At 32.9% G+C, this 18,150-nt stretch overlaps 1 protein-coding gene across 3 annotated transcripts in view; it reads left to right on the top strand.

Moving 5' to 3' along the window:
- The window catches only part of LOC130896153 (xanthine dehydrogenase-like), a 47,542-nt gene that overhangs the window by 18,992 nt on the left and 10,400 nt on the right, over nucleotides 1-18,150 (top strand). For 2 of the 3 annotated variants that reach the window (XM_057804034.1, XM_057804036.1), the window contains exons 7-14: nucleotides 1,124-1,251; nucleotides 3,279-3,563; nucleotides 5,611-5,779; nucleotides 8,178-8,296; nucleotides 11,281-11,593; nucleotides 13,560-13,746; nucleotides 14,754-15,133; nucleotides 17,546-17,739. In XM_057804034.1, the coding sequence (XP_057660017.1) occupies nucleotides 1,124-1,251; nucleotides 3,279-3,563; nucleotides 5,611-5,779; nucleotides 8,178-8,296; nucleotides 11,281-11,593; nucleotides 13,560-13,746; nucleotides 14,754-15,133; nucleotides 17,546-17,739 (1,775 nt within the window). The remainder of the gene's footprint in view (nucleotides 1-1,123; nucleotides 1,252-3,278; nucleotides 3,564-5,610; nucleotides 5,780-8,177; nucleotides 8,297-11,280; nucleotides 11,594-13,559; nucleotides 13,747-14,753; nucleotides 15,134-17,545; nucleotides 17,740-18,150) is intronic. The other variant, XM_057804035.1, reaches the window with a different exon arrangement.

Below are 18,150 nucleotides of genomic sequence, written 5' to 3'. Positions count from 1 at the left end.
AGCTATTCGACCAATTCTGCTCCAAGATGAAGTGCAGCAGAAAAACTAGAACCCCTGCGTGTATTATGTGGTATAGTAGAAATGGCTAGCATTAACTCCCTTGTCATTGTTTCACCAATACTTTCACATGTGCAGAGAAAACGCTTTTATGTTACCAGTACATGGTAGATTTAAGTATCCGTCTTACTGAGTCACAAAAGAGGAAACTATCATTGTCTCCCACGTAGAGTCGGAGCATTACTCAAGATATTGTCCTTATTCTCAATGTCGGAAAAGATGAAACATATGAAATCTGTCAGATAAAAAAAACGGGTCCTACATAAACAAACGGACGACAACGATGTACTGAGAATTGAACTTTCTTCACCGTTATGTAATATCATATTTTTGTCCTTAAGGCCACTTGACATAGTGCAAGACAAAATATTTTTAGATTAATATTTTACATCGTTTGAAATTATGCCACTCTGTTTCCACTGTATTATAGCTGCCCCTAACAATAATTCCATAAGTAAATTCGTAACATAAAGCTTTATTTAACATTTTGTTGGCAGTTGAAAAATCAAAATAATAAAGCTGAGTTAAATGAACAAGAAAAAAGTGGTCAGTGAATAACTGGCAACAATGAAATCTGCCGCTGTCTCGCTTTTGGAGCCCGATGGTTGTTACGAGAAAAACTACCAGACTTCTTCCTAGAATTGCAGCTTAAACGCAATAAAAATTGTAATAATTCGATAATGTTGCAAGTAGGAGATTTTGCATGAAACGATCAGCTGAATTTCATGTGCGCACGCTTTTGATCAAGAAATATTGCGTCTTGCATTGCATTGCACGTTGTATTCCATCATATCACGCGGCCTTAAAGGAATGATGAATAATTTCATTCTCTTTCTAATCAGGATCTTTTGAAAAACTTATAATAAAATCAAAGTTTCTTGTAGTTTCATCAAACTCAAATTATATATTTAGGTAGTAACAAATGAGTTAGAAATTGAATATGAACAGCTAGATTATCAATGTGGTATTTACTTTGAATTAATGTTACTTTTTATCTTCATATATTCAATATATTCATCTAGAACTAGCTGCATGACAATATCAAATTAAAATCGTAAATTTTCAGTTGACGTCGATTCCAATAAAATATTTGTATCGCCACAAGCTTTCCTTAAAACCGATATGAAAAAAAAAGTAATTAAAAATATTGTATTCAACGCTTTGGATGATTCATACGTATTTTCAACATTCAAGGTATGTATAATTAATTCAACCTACTCACAAGAATTGTGTAATCACGTTTTCCAAAAATTGTCCATGTGCATTTCCATATACAGAGGTCGGCATGAGTCAGGCAAAAAACTTGCAGCATTAAGAGAAATAAAGGGAGCGTCAAAATTAATGGATCAAAATAAAAAGGGATTCAAATTGATGCCCATCTTGATCAAAGCATGTACGGCAACGTTTATAAACGAAGAGGCAGGTTCGGTATGTAATGTCAAACTTATGTCGACTTCTGTATATAACATTCAGTACAATATTTTCTGAGGAATCGTATATAAAAGTTTCTCAACTATATGAATTCATCTGACTCACCTCAAACGATCGAAAGAAGCGGTATATGTTTTTTCTATACGTCTTGGGCTTGTATTAGTTTATCTAATGAAAACATAAATATTCATGTTATTTCTGGTTCTGGGTGAAACTAATGTTCATAGTATAGTCGTGTATAGTAAACTATCTCATAAATATCTTCAAATTATTCAAAATCTATGCTTTATACTCGCGATTTATTTCCAAAATATGAGTTCAGTTTATTGACCTGTGAATTCCTATCATTGAACATGCTAACAAGGACTATATTTTTAAGATTTCATATGCACATACGGATAAAATTTACTGATATTATAATTATGCTGTTTTAGCGATAATATGTATTTTCCTTTTGTTCTTTGATCAATTTCAAGCATGTATTGATTCTTGGGTTGACCTCAATTACTTTTGATTTTCCGTCAGGGGTCAGTGTTATGTTTGTTATGAGGCCCTACTTTGTTAAGAGAGTGTATGAAAATCGTTTCTTTTATTTTTAACAAAAAAGTCACTAATTATCATCGCTAGCAGGATAATCCCCATTTCATTTATTTTGTTGGTCTATCATTGATTTGTTATTTCTTCAGGCTAAAATGACATGTTATATACATCTATCCCCAATTTATGTATCATTAATAGTGTTGAAAACTCCACTCTATACAAAACCTTTCGAATTTTTTTTACTTCGGTGTGGAATAATATTAGTCGATTAAAGCATTTCTCTTCCTCTCAAATTTCTGATTGGAGGAATTTCTTCTTATATCAGGAATAGAGAAGAAATATATACATAGTGAAGTATCATTATATATTATATGGTCACGAAATCATCCGCGACATGGGCCATGGTGCTGGTTCTGTTCCGTTATAATAGCTAAAACACCGAATGAGACGGCATCTTTGATATAGCCTCCATTATACGTCACAATTTCTGGTTTGCGGCCTTCAAGAAAGAGGCGGTGAGCACATTTATTATTAATCTGGTATTTTCCTCAGAGGATATTAGATCTATTGATGTTTTTAGAAAGCTTTCCTTGGATTCAAATATTTGTGTATGTGTTCAGTATCCATGTATCTGGCAAGTTTTTGCTCTACTCTCTTTCATCTTTCTCGGTATTTTTTTAGAAAAGAACGTGGTGCTATCCGGGTGTGATAGTTATACCATTCTTCAGTTGCAGTAGATTTGAGAATTCTAGTTCTTATTTCGCACCTATCCTGTTTGTCGGAAGTTAAGTTTCACCAAATCGAACAGCCATACTTTGCGATGGAATTACATAATATTATTGTTGAAGATATGATGGTAATGATTATTTCTACTAGATACTTTCTACTTGTCGTCCCCTTATCGTAGTTGCAGTCTCAAACATGACCGTAACTGCTTGAATCATATACAACAATCTGTATGTTAATTTTGAAACTTTATGGCTTGGTTAAAAAATAAATCTGCGTCAAGTGGATCATGAATTGATATAATTGAGAAATAATTTATATTCATCTAGAGACATTCGATATTGTTTCTTTCGCGTACGACAGTCTTTGAATTGAAAGTCACAATCCATTTTTGATTGGCGTATTTCTTTGACTGATGTTCTGTTTGGAGAGAGGTACCCTTCACAAGTAGGATCGTCCCATAAGTCGAATAGATAGTATGATGATATGTCTGTGAATAAATCATGAGAAATATTTTGCTTCAGATAATGCCAAGAGCACAAAATGCGCATGCTATGGTTAATGCTGGGTTCCTAATTAAACTCTTAAATGGTACTGTCAAATTAGCGAGAATAATTTATGGTGGCATTAATCCCAAATTTATTCATGCTACGCAAACCGAGAAAATGTTAATAGGCAAACAATTGTACGATGATACTGTACTACAAAATGTATTTGAGTCGCTTGATGAAGAAATTAATCCCGATTATGTTCTTCCCGACCCGACACCTGGCTTTAGAAAAAATTTGGCTCTATCTCTGTTTTATAAAGTAAGTTATACTTTTTTTGTTAGTGTATTGAATGAATTAGTCCTGCCATAACACAAACCATGAACATTAATCTACGAATTAATTGAGCTGTCCAAATACTGTTGTTCTTCCAATACCAATTGCAGGAGACAGTTATGCGAGGATCAATCAAATATCATATTTCATAAATACGCATGGCACTCATACCAAATTAAGAAATGAAATATAATGTTTACCCCCAGTATAAAATTCAGTATATCTAACAAACCGTCAGTCCACGTGGACTCTCATCCCCACTGTTTATCAATCAAAACTTCGAATCGTAAACATAAATGCATTTCTATTGGCTGAAGCTGTATGTACACAATTTCTTCGAAATATTCCTGCTAGACATTAGGGCGCTTGGTAAAATTTATTTAATTAATAAATTTTTTCAAATAAATAGAAATATGGCGTTCTTAAGACTATGGGCTAATGAAGACTATGAAATTGCAAAGTGTAGTGAGAATAAAGACAAGTATGAATTTAATAAAGATTTAGATATACAAACACAGTAAGTTATTTTAAATATAATAGAATGTTTAAAAAAGGAAAATATTTAGCAATCTGATGATGCAATCATAATAAGAATTGCTGAATTAACTAGAGTGAATAAATTTTCCATTTATCGAGTAGTCACAGAAGAGGTTGCTGTGGATCATTCACAGAAACGAAAAACATGTAAAGAAAAACTGAGATCAGTTGACAAAGCTACTCAAGATTTCATACGTAAGAAAATTTTTATTTTATATAAGGAGAACAGAGTTGCGACATTAGAAGTAATACAGCAAATTATCCAGAATACATTTATACCAGTTTAGAAACATTGCATCAAGTTTTGTCACCATGCTAGCTGAATATACAACTAAACAACCGGTTTCAGTTATTAGTCGGTGTTTTACAGTGATTCACAAGATAGATTTAAACCACAAACACTTCTTTAAAATGATGTACTTCCATCGTACGGTGGCCCTATACGAAGCACAACTAGACAGAGCTCAGCATTACGCGTGTCTTAGTATTACAGTATCTATGAGTTCGGCGCCACCAGAGGCTCTTGGAGTATTATTGGGAATCTCCCCTTAAAAGCTTAACGAATTGTAAGCTGGAGTAACTTGCTATGCGAAAATCTGGTCGCAAACTGTAGATATACTTTTGATGGATAGTTATAGTACCTGTGTTCTATCACTGACAAATAACAAAAGCCCAAAATACATTATAATGAAGCTATCTTGGAGACAACGAATAAATGTCTTGGCCGGAGCATACTTTGCGGATGACACTCAAAATAAGCCAATTTCACTCTTTTGGGTTACACGCTATTGCCCAGCAAGTCAAAATATTGATTTCGTTCTCTCAATCTACTTAGACTATAAAAGTCATAACGAACGAACCTGGTGTCCAACAGGTCTATGCAGGCGCTCTACTTGAACTGTTCTACGATGTTTGTAATATCGAGATCGTTTCGATATCCGGTCACACGAACAATTAGGGCAACAACGAAGCTAACTCGCTTGGTAGGCTGTGATTAGCAAATTCACCAGAGTACACAGAGCTCATTCTTGGTGGTCCTGAAGTGTAGCTATGATATAACTCATTGGAGGAGGGAAAAATAGCAGGTCACTTTATCAGTGATCGAGGCTGAAACCTAGGTACCTGATTTGTGCAACGGGTCGTGATCGCCCACTATCACAAATATGAACTATGAGGTGCAACTATCTAATTGTAATTAACATCAGAATTCGGGAAATGATTTGAATGAAATAGTAGTTTTTGTGAATTGGATAGGTATAAGAATCATAAAGAATTCTTAATTCCAGATCTTTTATCATTTCTTCAATATAATATTCTGAGAGTTTTCGGAAAAAATGTTACTTTCAGAATATCTTTTAAATTGTAAGATTCACATAAACAACGACGCACTAAATTGGTATTACCCTCTCTATTATTTTAGGAATAAATGATATTATCCACCGAAAAATATGACGACGTGTACAATTCAATATTTATGATTTGTTCTGCTTTACAGTTTGTTTTGAAGACATGCCCCCCAGAAAAGGTGAATGTTAAGTTCAGAAGTGGTGGCGATCTTTTCAATAGACCGTTATCGACTGGAACCCAGGAGTTTGGAACCGATAAAAAACTTTGGCCTCTAACACAACCTATACCCAAACTTGAATCATTGGCTCAATCTTCTGGTAAACAATTTTTTTGCTTTTGATTGGTTTTGATAAACTGTTGTTTAGTAGATTTGATCTAGTTCTTTAATACAATCAATGTTGTTTGTATACATATTTTTGATTAAATTCTATATAGCGCATGTTCCAACGAGCCATATACCAACAGTCTAGAGTGTTATAAGAGAATGGTCATAGTCCCAGTTCTACTCAACTTCTTTCCGTGAAATTAGAGTTATATAATATCGACGAAATATAGTTTGCAATATACATAATAGAAGGTGCCATTTCATCTTTCAATCTGAAAATATTAACTGAGAGTATATAGGGAATGTGATAGTAGATCTAATTGTCAACAAATCAGCGGAAATCACACTGAATATATCCTTCCTAAACACCTTATTTATGTATGTTTTTAGAGTTTAAGTTGTAGGTAATATACACTTGATAGCGATGGTTTAATGCAGGAACTCTATATCAAGCATTCTCCCAGTGAATTCAGCCTTTCATATACTCATCGAAATATAGTATAAAATCTATGTTACAAATTGGAAATTGAGAATATTAAAAAAAATAATTGTCTCCTTTTGTATAAAAGAAACTAAAATCGATACAAGTGCAGATATGTCGTGGTTTAAAGTTATGGACATTTTGATAGGACTTTAGGGGAAGTTCTTACGAAATGTTATTTCTTCATTGGTAGGGCAGTGGACACTTTAGTCGGAAAATCCGAATTTCAACCAGTATTTCCAAATGTTAAATATGTGCCTATTGTAAATTTCTTTCGTCAGCGCTTGATATTGAACTAGAACTACTGAAAACCTTATAGAGGAGAAAAGAAGAATAACAGTAGTGAAGAATTTGAAAACCTCTTTTTTCAATTACGCGACGCTGGAGTTGAAGGAGGCTGTTTTTATTGGGGCACAAATTTAAAATTTGTTGGGCGATATTATTTTATAGCAAAGCTTACTACGCAGGAGTTTATTATACGAGTATAAGGTTTTAGTGTGTAAGACTTTGGGCTCGTACATTCCTATTCCAAATATATGTGCTGAGTTCTCTATCAGGCTTTCCAAAGTTATCATGGCCCTGGGTATACATTTACAGCGCATTTTTTGCAGCTGCTATTGAGGTGGATTCTTGAGATGATCAGAGTAGAGATTATTATATACATGTGTCAAATTGTTGAACATACCAGTTTTATAATTAAGAAACAGTACGTCAGAGAATGTAAATATTCTTCGTCATAGTCGAGACAGAAGAGGTCACTCATAGAAAACCACAACAAATGTTCTCACATATGTGCAGTTTAACTCCTGTTCTCGTATTAGGCTAATAGCTAAACCTTGGAAACGAGTTAAATAATTAATAACTATGTAATGATGATAAAACAAATGTGAATTCATTCGGTAGTTACTATATGTTGTTAACTAAATATATCTACTTGCATAATAATATTTTTTGCATGGTTATATTGTAACGTACTCATTAATTAACAAGTTCTATATTTTCTACACCTGTATGTATGATTAATTTGGAATTTTCAATACTCAAAGTCTGATGACTACATAAGATCAAAAATTGTATTATCCAATGACCAATGATAGTTTTGTCCCATAGTTCTCATCATCAGGCTGACAGATACGAAGCTTGAGAAACAGAATTAACTGAGAAGTGAAAAATCTAGGTATAGGAATAAAATGAGTAACAAGAGAATTAATGTTACTCTACTTAAAGTGTCGTTATATGACCTTTTCCTTTCAAAACCTCATTAGAATTTCAGAATAACACTAGAAGATCGGTTAATTGGACCGTTCATTTTTGATAGATTTATAGTTTCCTCGATAGGAAATAATATTTAGATTTATTAAAATTGAATGACTAACTGATCTGCTTCTAACATGGCGCTCCATGTGCGAGACTTCTCAGATCATCCATTCTCCAAGGAAAACAAAGTATCAGAGTATTACATAAAGTTCACATTCTCATCCACTCTTTCTTTCAGCGGTTAGACTGAAACTTATATTAAATATATCCAAAATTCTTTCAAAAATGTGATATTTCTTTTATACTACCTCATTTAGTGGATTTTGTGAAATTTTACTCAACTGCACTCCCACGTTTTTCTGAACGCCACTTTTGGTATTATTTTTTCTCATAGCTTCTACTAAAAAAGTTTTCTGATATATGAACGATTGACATTCTTGTTGGAACAATTGATACATATAGGAAATTCACTATCAGTACTCCTTTTTGTTTTACTTTAGTAATGATATGAAACCATTGACTCAATAATTGAATTTTTTTCTCTTAAAATCCCTCTGTATAAGTCTAAGGGAATGAATATATGATAGAACCCAAAAAAAAATTTTATAAGAATTACCCTTGAATGAAATATTCAACTAGATATTACTTACAGGACAGATGGAGTATATTATGGATATGCCAAAACTACCAAAAGAAGTCCATGCTGCACTAGTTACCGCTAAAGCACCAGCAGGATCTAAAATACTCAGTATAGAAACCTCCACAGTGTTGGTAAGTGAGATAAATTATTTACACTAGGAGTGATAAATACTTTGTGAATACTCATATTAGAAATGCGTCATGCGCTCAGACAGAGTTTGAACCCATAAATAGAAGAATAAAATTTTATAACCAGGCATCTTATTCGCGAGTTTTTGGTCCGTAACAAGTTTCTGTTTGTTCTCATTCGCAATACTCACTGGATTTATCACCAAGCTATTTTGATTCTTCTAGCTAATGTAAAAACCGATATTGTGGAATAAAGGCTAGAAGGGTTTTAAAGTTTATATATTACCTTTCCTATTCTGTTACTAATAAAATTGATCATCTAATCCTTGTATGCTTAGCAAAGTGAATTCCAATTATTATTCGAGGAAATCAATCAATCATAATTTTTCACACCTATTGATAATAAATAATTTTGTCCTACAATTTTGAATTTTATACGATTACGGCTGTGATGTGAATGTTATTGGAGAAGTAGATTATTTATTATGTGTCTACTCTCTAGGTAAACAACCCTTATTTGTCTCTGTAGTAGAATTTGATTGAAAGCGGAATGTTATTTATTACAATCAACATTTACTATTGTAGAAGGTTATTTTTTGGAGTACCCTTAGAATCTAAAGATAGAAAAGGATATTAAGTACTTATTATGGTAAATAGTTGAGTTGAAGATTTTGCAATTTATGTTAAAAGAGCCTAGCCTAATGTAATATAACCGTCATTATACCAGAATCAAACTTATTATTAGAATATAAATACTCTCTGAAATTCTTCAATTGATCAGATACTTATAGGTACTGTTATAGCCGCTCTACATTTGCGCGATTTGCGACCAAAATCACTCGTGAGCTTTCCTTTGCCCCATTCGCAATGTTCACGGTATAGTTCACGCGCTCAACCGATATTAACGGAGTTAAGACATGGAAGACATTAAAATAGTGGATGAGGAAAATAAAATAAATCCACCTAAATATGTGACTAATAACAAATCTTTTGATCCTTTAAAAATTTTAAGTTGATAGAAAATACGTTTTTTATTGAAAAGGAACATTTAACATCTCACCCGACTATAAGGTGAAGAGGTAACCACTACGGGGGTGAGATGGTGAGGTAGATGCAAGAAGAGGGTAGATGTACCGAATACATCCGATCTAGTTGTGGTTTGCTTGTATTTTTCGCCTTAGCTACTACAGCATGATTTTTTCCTCTGTCGACTTTGCTTTTTTTTGGAATACTCGCTGCGAAAGTGCCGTTTCAATTTGTGTTATACTTAGTATTCTTCTTTGTTTTCTTTTGGTTTTGGATTCGTTTCGCTTCAGTTTTGATTTTAGTTCTGTTTCCATTGGTTCTGGTTGCTTTTTTGTTGCTTGTTTATGATGTTTCTGTCTTTTTTCTGCTTGATACTCACTTTAGAGTTTGATACAACTGCTAAATTTCGAGAATGTTTTCCTACTTTTCATTTACCTAGCACAGGTTATATGGTGTCTAGCACTACCTCGTAACATGGGGTCTACTCATAGGTTTCAGCTGTATATTTGGATAACAACGCCCACTAGGTAAAGGCCTAAAAGTTGATGCATAACGATTTTTGCTTAAACGGTGAAGTATTACTTTAAAGTTTTCCAACGAATTTCATTTTTTGTGGTATAAAGAGTGTCAAAGATAAAAATAATTAATTGCATTAGATTTAATTTTATTGAAGTTTACTAAAAAAAATAAGAATTGTTAGAACATTTTTGTAGCTCACTTTCATATTATATTATAGGGTTATCGAGTTCCTAGGTTTAACTCTCTAGGATATCTACATTTATTTAAGATTTGGACAATGACACTTCGTATCTGTACTGAAAATTCAATTGCGAAATTTGTCCAAAAAATATGTATAAAACTTGAATAATAACTTAATTTTCACAATTGTTCAGATATTACAATAGAGTCTCTCTCAAAGTACTCTGCCTGAAACAAGATGCACTTCTGCTAATGCCATTTCCCGCGTTGATGACATTGCTGAAAGTCTTCAGTTGTAATGCTGTTGAGTTGCCAAGTAATGCCCTCAAAGCACCATTTTGCATTTCGTGACCAAGAAGAAGTCACAAGGGGCCAAATAAGGTGAGGAAGGCGAGCGGTCTGTCACTGTGATTGAGCTTTCTATCCAAAAATTCATGCACAACGAGCGACATGTATTTATTTGTCACCTTGTGTCTAACCCTGTTGAACTTGGGTCACATGTGCTCAGGGACGTCTCAAAACTTTAATGTAAATATTTCCGTTCACTCTCTGGATGGGAAGGATAAATTACTTGTGAACACCTTGTCTTCACATTGGACCTTAATTTTGGCGCCTTTTGTTCTCGGTTCTCCTGCTAGTTTCCATTCATGGCTTTGAGATTTGAGGCCTACAAAAAATAGTGAAAACCTTTTCTGCTTTCTGTTCTGGAGTCAAGAGCTTCGGTATGATTTTCGCACACAATTTCAACATTTCAAGTTTTTGTGTCGGGATTACGTGAACGATAGTTTTGGGGGATGATAACTTGTCAGCTGTCATTCTGACTATCAATTTACGGCCTTTACAAACACAAGCCTAAATTCGTTTAACCTTTTCATCAGAGGTAGATGTCGATGAGCGTCCTCTCCTTCCACTTCTTCTTGGCCTTCCCAAAACATTTTTAACCACTTTTTTCAAGGTTGGTTTCTTCAGAGAATTTTCTTCGTAAATTTGTTCCAAACAGTTGAAAATATCACGGCCATTCTTGACTAGCTACAGAAACTTAATGTTGATGCGCTGTTCGTCCAATCAGTGAGAGAGAAAGAGAGCTCCATGGCGATGGCAGGTAAAAGAGGGTAACTTTCAAAAAGCAGCCGCTTACTCCTACTCACAAGCCCAGTGCTCTTACTCGAACTGAGCATTTAATCCATTTCAGTTGACACACTATTAAAGATGTGATTGATAGAATTCTAGTGAAATAACTTATTTTATTCATAATATTCCAGAAATTACCGGGAGTTATAGCATTTTTTGACAAAAAAGACATTCCTGGTAGGAATGTTTTCACACCACTAGATAGTACCATGTATTTCTCTGTGGAAGAAGAATTATTTTGCAGTGGTATAGTACAATACTACAATCAAGTAATAGGAATCATTATAGCAAAAACCGAAGAAATTGCTTGGAAAGCTGCGGAGTTAGTAGAAGTCAAATATGCACCACCTACGAATAAAGCTTATTTGGATGTTAGAGAAGTTGTTGCGGATAATATAAATAACAGAATCACACATATAAGCACACTTTTACCAAAAGAAAAAGGTAATGTCAATATGTCTTCATTTATAATAGCCATTATTTGGAAAAATATAATTGAGTTACTGGCAATCAACTTTGTGAAATTTATTTCATAATTCAAATGTATTAACTTTATGATTACTTTGAAAAATCCCCAAATTTCTTCTGATATTTCTCTATGATAATTTAATCCAAAATTTGTCGAAGGATGAAGCACAAATTTACTCTGTATTAAAAAATGTAATCAGGTGAAGCATTTGCAGTAGTTAGGATCAATAATTATAGCCCTGGGAAGGATTTATTAAGAAAGAGCAACACCAACATCACAAGCACAAACATTATTCAATTATTTAATGCAAACAGTTATAGATAATAAACTGATATGAAAAAGTATGAGAAAAGGAGTCTACAAAATTAAAATTATATACGTTTCACAATCCTATCAACACAACAAAAATAAAAAGTAAAATTGAGGCACTTATGGAGAATAGTCGTCAGTAAATGAGACAAACATGGAAATAAACAAGAATAGTAAGAGGAGTACCGGAAGGTTCTTTCCATTTGTTGGTCAAATGTTACGCCAAGAAGTGGGAGTAAAAATATTTGCATACATTAAAAACTAAAGCAGTGGATTTACGGAAAAAAGTGCGTGTCGAGCAATTAACGAAAGCATGACTCGTTAAAGACAAAAGAATGCATCAAGAAATTTAGGATATCCCTCAAGATTTCTATCGTTGAGTGATTGCGCACTCTGTATTACAGAAGCGTAAAACAAGACATTTTGATAATGTCATTCTCCACGTGTTTCATGTGAATTCAATATTCGATCTAAATATTGGAACATACTGTATGTGATCGAATTTCTTAGTTGAAAATTTCAACGATTAAATTGAAAATTCCACATCATGAGTTTTCTTAAGATGACGGTTGGCTTCATATTGCTGCTTCCTTCAATAGTCCGTTGGAACGATAATTAAGCCAATTTTATACACAAAAATATCTTCACCTACCTACGAAATGTTCTTCTATGAGCCCTCTTTATATATCCAGAATTTATGCAAGATATTTTCACAAAACTTGTTAGTCCACATATCGATTGCTTGTAGTTTTCTATTCCTAAATTTTGTTGGATGTTCAGAAATCCGCTTCGTGAAGGAAACTGGAAATATGTAGTGTAGTAAATGTCTCCCAGAAAGCTTGGTTTTAGTTCCATAAAATTAGCTTTTTCATGTCTTAGATTTATGTTTATTTTGTAGATTTTGAGGAGTTCACACACAAGTTCTAAGATAAGAATAATACTGTACTTTCTATACCATATACTGAGGCCAGGTTGCTTTCGTCGCTAAGAAGGAATACTGAACAGTCCTTGAACATACTATTTCCGATAACTTGTGGTACCAAGTGTTTTATTTTTCATTCCGCTCACTCCATTTTCTGTGTATTTTTCTAAGTTAATATTGAAAAAGATTGTTGACAGCACTGCCTCACTTTCCGTGTTGTGCAAGGCTCTATAGAAATTCCTTCATCAGCGGACACAATGAAAGCAACAAATCAAATAATATGGAGCAAGGATAATGAATGCTTCGAAAAAAATTATAGCTCAAGAGAATCTTACAACAATATTGTAGAATATTTGTGTAAACAATCAGGCCTTAGACCGATTTGTTCGTGTTCTCCACTTCCTTAGTCCGATTATTAGCTCCATGTACATTACTTTTGACAGTGCCCTCATGAACAGAAAGATAATGGATAAAACATGCGTTCCAACTCTACTTGTGAGAATAATTTGACCAAGGAAACTACTTTGAAGGAGATGATATTTTTCTTTAAGAAAAAATAAATTTTCGGTAATCTCACTCATATAAAATAATCTTGAAACATTTACAAGATTCCTGATGTCTGCTTAATTCCTCCCGACATGTTTTCATGACTTCGTAGTAAACGTCCTATCGAGTATATTTGACAGTTTATCAACCTCATTTTTTTTTAGGAAAAGATATTATCAAAGTGATAAAAGGAGACTTTTATATTGGAATGCAGTATCATTATCATATGGAGTTACAGTCTTGTAAAGTTGTACCGCTTGATGATGGAGGTATTGATATTTTTTCTACCACTCAGTGGATGGATGCAAATCAGCAAGGAGCTTCGACTGTTTTGAATATGCCAACAAATAAGTACGTATATTTAATATTAATAAATATCTAAAGTTGTAAACTGGATGAGATTGTATTGTTTGAAAAATAACTAAAGTAGATGTGTTCCTGATTATGTAAGTAAATATGTTATTATAAATTAATTTCTTCATCTTTTTTGTCGAAAACATTGAGCATTAATCAAAAAACATGGTCCATTGGCGTTTTTACCTTAATAGGTAGTACCAAATTGTTGATGTACTAGTTAAAGTACAAAAATTAGCCAAATGCATAAAAAGACCAAAGCATGATGAATATATACGGCAATTTTAAGATTTTATTAATTTTAAGAACAATATAGAGATATAAATATTGTTATCCTATTCACAAGAGACAAGGTGTTTTATTTTCCAAAATTATTTTTGCCGATTACTCTACTACTTCCGAGATTTTTTTATCTCCCACATCACCCACATAAATTATACACATATATTCAATTCTTCGGTAATAGTTACATGAGGGTTCTCGGATCGTCATCACCTGGTTAATTTGTTCGTTGAAAATTTGCGTCGTCTACTAAACCACTCGCAAAATTCTGTGATCAGGACCATCTTCATTTGAATGCGATAAAGTAATCGCATGTGATTATTTATGATAGCGTCCTCTATTTTGAAAAATATGTGGAGAGGTTATGGAAGTACGATACACCTTGTATACTTGGTAGTCTACACTATTCGAAAAAACCTAAATATCAAGTTACCTCACTTTACACTGTACGTAAAATTTGTTATGAAATGGCAAAAAAATCATTCAACAATCCCCATTTTCTTTACTGGAAGACCAATATTTTGACCAATATACTTTCAAATTGTAATGGTTCGAGCGTAATAAATTCATTCCCGAATGTGAAATCTCATCCTTTCACCAATATAACATTCCTATTGCATTGCTAACTGCAGAAAATGGAAACGTACATATATTTCTCAGTTTTTTTGAAGCATTTATATTGAGTTTATTCATATGATTTTAATTTTTATGAATCACCCCAGAATCAATATCAAAGTTAGGCGACTTGGTGGAGGTTTTGGTGCGAAGATCTTAAGAAACACATTAATATCGACAGCTACTGCTCTAGCCGCTGTCAAACTTCAAGTACCAGTGAATATGATACTCCCTCTGGAAAGTAACATGGATGTTTTAGGAAAACGTTATCCCTTGTTTACAAAATACGAAGTAGGAGTAAACGCATCAGGGGTTATTCAATATCTAGAAGCCGAACTTCATTCTGATATGGGTATTGGAGGAAATGAACCATTTGAATCTTTGATGGTTGCTAGTTTTCAAAATTGCTATGATTCCAGGACTTGGGAGTTTTCAACATATGCTGTTAAGACGGACATGCACGCCAATTGTTATACAAGAGCACCTGGTAAGTTTTATGATCTAAATCCAATCATTTTAATTGACACCCAATCATTTGTCCTTTTTTATTTCTGAAGCACTTGTGCTGTGTCAATAACGCAATGAGTTCTCATTCTTCTTGATATAGATAACAAATTTTGAATTTATTTGTTTATCATTCATCGGAATATCTTTTCTTATTCAAGGAGACTCGAAACTTCTACAGCTCTGGATATCCATTTATTTTCCCAAGTTCAAATAAAATTCAATTTTTCTCTTATTTAGTGATAATAAGAGAGACTCCTAAAAAATAGTAGCTGTTTAATGTACCAAATCAGTATCAGGTGAATTGAAATACGTTTAAAATGCTTTTGATAGGAATGAATGCTTGAAATTAGGTTACACAGCAATTATTTCACTTCATATAGCTATAATACTAACGAAGGTGAAACTAATTGCAAAAATTTTGCAGCTAAGTACTCGTTATTTAATTTTTTACATAAGATATATTAGGAATAACACCATTATTCATAAACATCCTCAAATTAATTTGACCGTGTTATAGAATCAACCGTTGGACTGTAAAAAAGTGTTGATGTCTGTCCCTTCTTCTTCGAAATTTTCCCATTTTATACAATCGGCATTTTTCACATTACCCCTAAGCTTGACTTTTCTCTCTTATCTTTGTCCCCTTGCTTCCTCTAATGTGGCTGAATTATCTCTTCGTGTATTTCCTATTCTAATGCTTCAGTTACTTTTAATCCGACATGTTTTGGACGTGACCACATTATTTTAATGCTCTAATTCCTAGTCTCCTTTAGATTACTTAACGTGTATTATATGGTGAAGCCAACGAAATCGAAAAGATTGAAATTAGGACCCTTTGCACTCGTGCTGTCTTAGTGGGAAAAGTTCATCTTCTAGTATTAAATAACTGCATGTTTACCACAGTTTTGCTTAAAATGGGTTTCTCTGTATGTGAATTTTCAGCATATCACAAAGGATTATTTCTCCAATCCTACTTTTTTTGTCTAATAGATCAGTAAAAAATTGTATCCAGAAAATTTCGGTTAAATTTTTACGATACGAATGTCGTGAAATGTAGAAACAGGCGATTGCTTATTTCTGTTGGTATATGCATTCTGTTTAATTCGAAGAAAATATTCAAATTGTTCAATATTTCATCCCTGATTTAAAAACTTATCCCTCATTTATATTGCATGCTTGTATTGACAATATGCCCAAAAGTGAAAGATTTCCGAAAATACAAAAATAAAACCCCTAAATAATAGAATATTACATAGTGTATAATGGATGCTATTATTTACGTGGTAAAGTTTACTATTCACTGTAATCACCAAGTTATCAATATCTCATTAAACGCGAGTACTATACCTCACACAGAACTACTGAATATTTTTCTTGAAGGTTTTTTGTTGGAAAATTTTGTTAAATTTTTAGAAACACTATTGTTTTATGCTAAAAAAAAATATTCAATTCAACATATTATTGTTCACTTAAATATGGTACATATCTAACGAAAATTATAATAATCTCCATAATAATCAATAAAAAAATTATGTATTAGTTTAACAAATATTGTGTATCTAACGTTACAGGAGGATGATACTTATTTATAGTTATTGATAATCCCTGTTGCCACCTCGAAATGCATATGCCTTATTATATACTTTCCTTGACTTTTCCGGCAATAAATTTGATAAGGCAACTTTAGCAGCTTCTCTAATTTTTTTTCTAAGTTTTACATGCTAAACTTATAAAAAACCGATTTTTTGTATCGAAACAATATAATATAGCTAAATCAAATGAGTGATTCATTAACCACTGCCTTGATTAAGGGTATTTTTAAAATCGAGAAAATAGATATAATAATGGGTACATTATACAACAGACGTGGCTTAACATATTTATTTTATAAAAAGCCACCTTGTTACGCTTTATTGCTGTTGTCTTAGGTCGAATTATTCACTTCGCCCACTCAACGAATGGTTTTTTAAGAGGTTACTGTGATACTGCGCGTTCACAGTTCGTCGTTCAGTGAGAAAATCAACCGCAATTACTCCTCTGGTTTACACTGTGTAAACAGTGTAAACTTTACTACTAAACTATACTGTAAACTGAAGCCTTTTCCTACACGGAAAACTATCTTGAGCAAATAATTAAGTCCAAAAATGAATTCCCATTATAAAAAACTGAAATTCACTATCTAGTTTGAACAAAAATAATACAATCCATTTTCTTTATGTCATTTTGTTAATTGTTAATTTCTTCCGTTATCCTAATTTTTAAATCAACAATATTGTCTGGTCTATTGAAATAATATACTTTAGATTTCAAATATCCTCATAAGAAGTAACTATTATCGATAAAATTCTTGAGTTTTAGTAAATATAATAATTTTATTCTCATATTTTTTAAGGAACCGTCGAAGGTACAGCCGCAATTGAAGCAATTATGGAACATATAGCTCTAACAATGGATTTAGATCCTATACAAGTGAAATTATCGAACACTAATACTCAATTATCTCCAGATATGCCAAATTATTTCAGCAATTTGAAATCGTGGGCTAATATTGACGCCAGGAGAGCAGACATAGAATCTTTCAATAAGGTAAGACAGAATTAAGTATTTGAGTATGGTAATCTCAAGGAAAATGGAATGAATATAAAGTTTCATAAAAAAATAATCAATTTTGATTACAAACAGTCAGACTTCTAAAGTGAAAAATAAGTGTCACATTCTGAAACTATTTTGGTATAAACCTATAAACATTTGTGATAAGATGTTCTATTATTATACGAGGATGGTCCCAGAAGTACATGACCCAACAAAGAATATACAGAACTTTTGGGAAAAATTTATTTATTTTTCAACGTAATCTCCTTTTAGCTCCATAGACGACTCTTCCCAGCGCTGTTCGATAAGTTCGATACCCTTTTTATAATAAGGCCAGGCTTCTCAAAATAGCCATCAAGTACCGCTATTTTTTTAACTCTGGGAGCAGAAAATAATCTGAGGGGG

Source organism: Diorhabda carinulata, chromosome 7, assembly GCF_026250575.1.
Source record: "Diorhabda carinulata isolate Delta chromosome 7, icDioCari1.1, whole genome shotgun sequence".
NCBI classification, from domain to species: domain Eukaryota; kingdom Metazoa; phylum Arthropoda; class Insecta; order Coleoptera; family Chrysomelidae; genus Diorhabda; species Diorhabda carinulata.
This window is presented reverse-complemented; position numbering and strand designations above follow the sequence as displayed.